The 7,900-nt window shown below is 38.7% G+C and overlaps 1 protein-coding gene across 1 annotated transcript; it reads left to right on the top strand.

The window, feature by feature from the left end:
• Positions 1-7,158: 7,158 nt before the first annotated feature.
• LOC108377111 (neurogenic locus Notch protein-like) lies at positions 7,159-7,896 on the top strand (the record flags this gene model as incomplete). The annotated part of the gene is made up of 2 exons (XM_017633372.1): positions 7,159-7,321; positions 7,446-7,896. Coding segments are annotated over 2 exons (614 nt in total), but the record flags the coding sequence as incomplete, so codon positions are not given.
• Positions 7,897-7,900: the final 4 nt, after the last annotated feature.

Raw genomic sequence — 7,900 nt, forward strand, 5'->3', positions numbered from 1 at the left:
GCACGGTTATTGCTTGCTGTTGCCACTTTTGTTGTTGTGGCTAACTTTGCTATCGTTGTTGTTGTCATTTTTTATTTATTATAAAACTATTTCTTGCTTCACTAAACGACTTGTGTATGTTTATAACTTTTTGTGCGCTCCAAAGTGTTGAGCTTTGTTGTCAAAAACAACAACAACAACAATAATAAACAGTGTGATAGCGTTAACAACGGTGTGCTGTAAAAGCGAATACCCCCCATACATATGTACTTCAACTTTATTCAAGTGCACATGCATATGTACATAAAAACCCACCTATTTAGTACGAGTATTTGAATAAACTCTGTCCCCTTATGAAATGTCTTGCAGAGCGGGGATGACCCTTCATGCAAGCTTGTGGTGTCTATAAGAAGCGCAAGAAGAAAGTTATGGCAGCGGCAATGGCGGGGCAGCAACAACAACAGCTGCTACTTGCTGCGCACATACATACATACATACATACGTTTTTTCATATTTAAATATATGTATGTATGTATGTTGGCAGTGATTCGGTAGAAATATTGCTGATATCTGGCTGAGACGTGAGGGTGTGTTTATATTTACTTGCTTTTGCATCGCCGTCTGTTGCCGAAGACTCAACGAAGTGGAAATCAAGCGCAATGCACGAGCAGCTTAAATGATGATCGTGTTCGGATACGCATACGACGACCAACCGAACGAGCAAATGAAACGTACAAAATGTGGAGCCATGCTAACCGATGGTGAATGCTTAGCGTCGGCGCTGTTGGGGCAAGTACTACAACAAGCTGAATTTAGTGGAGCAGCATAGTTTGAGCGAAATGTGATAAAAACCGAATATTTTTGGAAGAGAAAATAATTTTGAACATTCATGCATAAACTCTTATTAAATACCAAAAATTAAAACCATCCAACCTAAGAGAAAGTGAATGAATATCTACGGAATCTTTAACTTTGACAAAATCTATAAACCCTCAAAAATAAGTTGGGAGTCTATGATGTTAATTCAAGAATGCCTTGTTTTGTAATAGCGAGTTTACACTACGGCCAAATTGAGCAATTTTAACACCAAAATCAATTTGAAATCACAGCTGTTTACAACCATCTCAATTTAGTTGACAGTTTGTTGTTTATTTTTATTTCGTTTTCATGAGGGACCGTAGTGGTTATGATCTTTAAAATTTGATTTGTATGCTTCCGATTAATTCAAGCCACTATTTACGATTTAAAATTTTTCGAAAAAAAAACGTTATTTTTGAATATTTTATTTTTTGGATCATGTTATAGCCGTTATCTTGAGATTAATTTTTTTTTTATAATCCAAAAATACCAAAAACGGTTATTTTTTACTGGAAAAAGTTAAGATTGAATTTGACCGAAAAAATTTTAATTCAGATATGACTATTGGACGAAAAAATAAAAATAAAAATAAAAAACAAAAATTTTGCAATGATCAAAAATTTTTTTTTAAGTACATTTTGTTATACTTTTGCTCATTTATCATTCACAATAACAAATGAATAACTCAGCGAGAGGGGAGACCAGTATGTTTGCATGCATGTATTTAAAAAAATATTTATTGGACCAAAAAGTAGTGGGTAGGCACTGTGGCCAATGGTAATCAACTATTACCACCTCTGCATGGTTGTAAGCCATGCAGAGTCCGCAGAAGACTCCGGAAGCAGTGTCCGGAGGATGCATCAGACTAGGCCGAGCATACTTTGAAGTGCCATCTTATTGAAACTTAAGAAAGTTCAATTACTTGGCAGTTGAGAAGTGCATGTGCAAAAATTTCCTAAATTGCATAAAGGAAATTTTTGCACATGCAGCAGTACATAGCATGTATTTAGGCGCCTGGTGTTAGCAGACGCGCCTAAACATACCGGCCCCCCTAGACGACTTGGTCGTCTAGTGGATATAACAAAAGCCGCAAATATCCGGCTCGAAGGACCATGAATAACTCAGTGAGAGGGGAGACCAGTATGTTTGCATGTATGTATATAAAAAAATATTTATTGGACCAAAAAGTAGTGGGTAGGCACTGTGGCCAATGGTAATCAACTATTACCACCTCTGCATGGTTGTAAGCCATGCAGAGTCCGCATAAGACTCCGGAAGCCGTGTCCGGAGGATGCATCAGACTAGGCCGAGTATACTTTGAAGTGCCATCTTATTGAAACTTAAGAAAGTTCAATTACTTGGCAGTTGAGAAGTGCATGTGCAAAAATTTCCTAAATTGCATAAAGGAAATTTTTGCACATGCAGCAGTACATAGCATGTATTTAGGCGCCTGGTGTTAGCAGACGCGCCTAAACAACAAATTTTCAGGGTTGTGTTTGCGAAGCTATGCAATTCCAGTTGACAGGCTTTTATTTGGGCAAATTGAGAATCGTATCGAAATTTCCGCTGAAAATGAGAATTGTTTTGAAATTGCGCAATTTGGGCGTCATGGAAACTCCCTATTAGGAACGCTATGATTCTCAAGTGGATTTCAATCGAAGGATGAAGTTTTATGCAGATTAGAGATATAGCTTAGTTTTACATCAAAGTAATTCAAGTTATTCTTGAATGTAGTTGGGTGGGTTCCAACATACTTGTGTATGCATAGTTTTATTAAATCTTTTATCATATTTTAATATTCCTTTCTGTCACCTGCTATACATATTTACAGGTTTTCCTCTGAAAATTCCATATGCAATGATTCGGCAGCTTTCCAACGGTACTCATTCAGGCACTAGATAGTATTCCTCAGACAAGTTCATAACTTACACAAATAAATATTAGCTCTAACAAATTTAACTTGAATTTGGAGTTCAAAATTATGTAAAAATTCACGCTAGATCTATAGGAAAACTGAGCAAAGCCAGCATGGAATGCAATTTCCCTTCTGGCCGGGATGGTTTACAACCTAGGTCGATCTTGAGTTTTCACAAAAGAACAATCATTAAACACCTCGACTGCAGGTTCCAAAGGTTTGGATTCACAGTGACCCGATGAAATCGGTTCATAATCTACCCTACTAAGGAACAGCACTAGGTTACATACATATACTTGTTCATAAATATTTTCATACATGCATACAAACCTACACATACATGCATACATATACAGACCCACGATAGTGAAAAGTGTATTGAAGTGAGGTAGAGCAGCAGCAGCAGCAGTAGAGACAAGCCAGGCAAAGAAATGAACCAACTAAGCAAGCAAAAGCAAGCATACAAAGCATGCAAGATATGAGACCGTGGGAAAGAACATCCAAAGTAGTTCGTTTACCGCTCGGCTCCAACATCGGGCGTAGTTACCACAATCGTGTTGTATATGTAGCTCGTCACATGCTGCTGTTGCTGCCATCGACTTTTATTTTAATTTTTTTTTTACATTTTTCTTCACTTATTTTTATATACATATGTACATTTTTGATTGTGTTTTCTTTTGTCTCGTTTTCTTTCGGTTTGTTTATGTTTTTGCTATGCGTTTTAACGCATTTTCATTTTCACACTGCGTGCCTCTGCCCAGTGTTGTAAACTTTTTTTTTGTTTGTAAGCCTGGCTTTGATTGTGGTTCTCTTTCTTATTGCTTCGCTTTACTTTTAGATTTTCTTAAACCCGCTTAGCTTTTTTTCGTTTATCGTCTGTGACTTGTTTGGTTTTTTTTTATTTATTTTTGTTTCATACCTTTTATGCTGTGTTAGCGTTTTTAGAGAGCTTGTCAGTTGGAGAGTATGCGACAGAGCGCCTTACATCTCTCGAGCGTGGCTTATCGCTCACGGAGCAACGAGTCTCGAATTTTCTTTCGATCTTGCAGTGATTTTTGAGCAAGCATTTGTTTTGTGGCTCTCTTGTCACTTGTCTTGGAAGCGCTCAGCTCCACAAAAGCCGGTCTTAACAACAAACAATAGCATACGCATACCTGTCTACAAGGTATTTCCGACAATTGGCTCCGTTTCGGGAATTATGCTGGCGAGCGCTGTGCGCTGCTCTTCATACATTCGTATGCGCATAGTTTCGGTGCTCTACCGCTGTCCACGCAACTGGCCAGTTTCTTATGTATTTTTGCCTATAGTTTCTTTTAACCTTAGCAGAGGTTTACCTGTGTCTTTATTACTTTTGGACACGTCTTTTGCTTATGCTTCCTCAGGTCTTTTACTTATTCTATTATCAACTGCTGCTAGTCTTATTTGTTTTCATTCGTTTGCCTTCGTACTTGTACTACCAAACCAAGATCAGTGTTTGTCTTGTGCGTGTGTGTGTTTGCCTTAGCCGCCACAGTGTTCTTCGCGACAGACATGTGTAACACAGCTGCACTTTTCGAGATTTATGCGTGAGCTGCTACAACAGCATCGTGTCTTGGTCTTGGCACAAACTTGGATCGCAGAGGCGATGGAGACAAGGTGTCCGTGGAAGATTTAATTTATTTATCTGCTGTTTTCGTTTCGCTTTTCACCTCGTCCATCGGTGTGCTTTTCATGTGCCTTGCGTCTGACAGCACCAAACCCAGCTCAAGAATGTAGTTCAATGCAGCCAATATGCGCATGAATATGTGTACTTAGTTATGTATTTACATTAGGGTGCCTCACCGAATAAAGTTGTATTTTTTTATTATATTTTCGAATTCCGCCGAAATATTTCGGGAAAATACTTACACTTAGGCTTTCTATTAACAAACAAAAGTAATTTTTCGTAAAAGTATAAAAAACCGGATTTTATTTATATTATTTTTTTAGGGTTTTTCAAATCGGTCCAGCTCACTAAATCTTAATATTTTTTCGAAATATTTTGGCGGAAGTATTAAAATAAAACAAATTTTATAATTTCAATATGAAACAGTACCGATTTTTTATTTTTATTTTTTTATATATTTTTTTTATGGGTGATGGGTCCTAATGTTCAAGTGTACATGGGTATACAAAACCACGAGTACCAGCTTTCCTAGCATGCCGATGATTCAGTAGAGAGCTTAAACATTTTAGCCACTCGCTTGCCAATATCGCATCTATAAAATGCCAATCTACTACATAAATACTTGGGTTTTGTAGCCCAACAAAATCAATTTGCTATCAGCGACATATTTAAGCTCTTAACACTCATTTGTATGTATACATAAATATATATGAGTGCCTGTGTGCCTAAGGAGTTGCTGCATTTTGACCACAATTTTGTCCAAGTCACATCTTGGTATGCATTTTTGGCCCATATCCAATGCAATCACGTTGTAACATTCGAATGTTAGTGCTTTGGCAAGTTGGTTGCCGGCGCTGTGTTGATGAAGGGGATCGCGGGTGTCTATTGCGCTTTAGCTGGTTTGCAATTTTACTAGCTCTATTGCAGCAGTCAAGCAAAAAAAACCCAACAACTGCGTGGACTTTGGCATTAATTTGCATAAGCATGAGTAATGCTTCAAATTTGGCTAACAAGCTATGCAGCCAGGCGGAGGGAGGGGGACGTCGTGCAATGTAGCGCAGCAAATGCTTTTGGGCAGTAAAAACAGGATTTTTGCGTGCATTATTTATGGCGGTTTGTTTTTTTTTCATTTTCGTCTGCAGTTATTTTTCGACTGCACCAATTCCTTTCTTATTACCGTTGCTTTGTTCAAAATTTTTCTTAATTTTTTTTTTTTTGTTTAATTTTTAACCAACTTTTTGTTGCACTCACTGCCCGCTGGCTAATAATGTTTAATGACGCTTTGTGTGCAAAACTTCAATAATGATTGACTTTGACTAACTGAAATGATTTACCTTTTTATGTGTTATACAAATTTTTTAGTACTTTTTCATAGCATGCACATCTACATACATACATACCGACATACTATTTTTTGTATGTATTTATCTTGTGTGCGTTTAGTCCAAATCGATTGGGGTCAATAAATTTTGGGAAACACACAGTGAATGGCCATTGTGAAGGCGTGAGAACTGCCAGGGCGGACTTTTTTTTTTTGTCGATTCGATAATTTGCATGTACTCTTCGGCTGAATGCCTTAGGATTTTACTGTTATTTATAGCTGGCAAAAAGCGCTTTTTGGGTTGGAATGCAAAATTATTACAATAATCAATAGCAAATTTTTTTGCTACACAAGCGAGAAACTGAAAAATTTCACAGATTTAAATTTAGGTTTAAAAAAAAAATAGAACGTTTTTTAAAACAACGCAGAGCTGGCCCTACCTCTAATCACTCTCGCTTCGCCAGAGACACCGGTTGGAACCAGAGTAGCTGTAGCGCCAAAAACAAGCTTTGACGAGGCAAACTTTTTCAGCCACAGCCTTCGCTTGACCGATACGAAAGTAAAATCCAGCTTCTCCCCGCAAACTTCCGCCCCTACAGCTCTTCCGGGCGCAGCGGTAACACCCCTTTCGAGTATTTTCGTCAGCCACCAGACTTTTACTTTTGCACAGGCCATCAGGGGATCTTGGATGTAGTCTTCGTGGACCGTGGTTTCTTGGGAATGCAGCAGCAAGAGACGACCTCATTTCCCTCTACTTCTTGGAGAATGAGGCCAAATGTACGCCATCCGTCGCCGGTCCTTAGCAGCTATCTGCTAAGTTCTAGCTCCTACTTTGAAAAAGTTTGAAGAAGCGAACTCTCCCCTTCATGTAAACATAAGTTTCTAAAAATTTAATTATATAAAGAAATATATATTTTCCCTAAAAAACAAAAATGGAAAATTAAAAGCAACTTAAATTAAAGAAAAAGAAAAAATTTTAATAAGTATAAGAAAATTCCGCTTGCCAGGACTCGCACTCGGATCTCTCGAATAGCACGCATGTGCTTTGCTCATTCGGCTATTGCGGCTGTTGGAGGACGCGAGCTAAATGATGTACGAGTGCTTTCTATCAAAATAGCTTTTCACCACGAGTGGTTAATGAGAGAGCTTTTTTTCTGAGACTTTTGTGCTAGAATAACAAATGTCTTTCGAACCATCTTGGCATCTGGCTTTCATTTCGATCCCTTTATCTTATACGCTTTTGACAAACCCTTTACAATCTGGAAGGCTTTTTAAGAATTCCATTTCCTCGCTCCCAATGATCTTCATTTCACAGCGATCCCATTCACTCTATTCTCTCGCTTAATCCAAAAAAGAAAATACTTCATGTAACCTTTGAAACCAAAATTTCTTCTGCATTCCGAACTATGTAATCATAAGTATTTCACTCTATCATTACAGGCTTTCAAGGCAAACATTGCGAAGATAACATCGATGACTGTCCTGGAAATTTGTGTCAGAATGGTGGCACTTGCGTAGACAGCATCAACACCTACCGTTGCGTCTGTCCACCAAATTTTACCGGAGATCTCTGTGAGGAAGATGTGGATGAATGCGCGATGAGGTGAGTTAAAAGCAAAAACAAATATTTTCAACTATGTACTTAGAGATGGTTTGTAAACATATTTGCGCTTTCGCACATACTAAATCACACCTTTTACCCCCTAAAACACCAATTTTCTCCACAGACCATCCGTTTGTCAGAATGGCGCTACTTGCACCAATACGCACGGCAACTATTCCTGCATCTGTGTCAACGGTTGGGAAGGTAGAGATTGCAGCGACAATGTCGATGATTGCGTAGCTGCAGCCTGCTTCTATGGCGCCACTTGCATAGATGGCGTCGGCTCGTTCTATTGTCGTTGCACACCTGGCAAAACTGGTCTCCTCTGTCATTTGGATGATGCTTGCACCTCGAATCCTTGTCATGCGGACGCTATTTGCGACACTAGTCCTATAAATGGCTCCTACACTTGTTCCTGTGCCACTGGCTACAAAGGCGTGGATTGTTCAGAAGATATCGACGAATGTGATCAGGGTTCACCTTGCGAGCACAATGGAATTTGTGTGAATACACCCGGCTCGTTTATGTGCAATTGCTCACAAGGCTTCACGGGTCCACGCTGTGAGACGAATATCAACG

The sequence above is a fragment of the Rhagoletis zephyria genome, unplaced genomic scaffold, assembly GCF_001687245.7.
Source record: "Rhagoletis zephyria isolate East Lansing unplaced genomic scaffold, Rhagoletis_zephyria_1.1 Rzeph_scaffold_11490, whole genome shotgun sequence".
NCBI classification, from domain to species: domain Eukaryota; kingdom Metazoa; phylum Arthropoda; class Insecta; order Diptera; family Tephritidae; genus Rhagoletis; species Rhagoletis zephyria.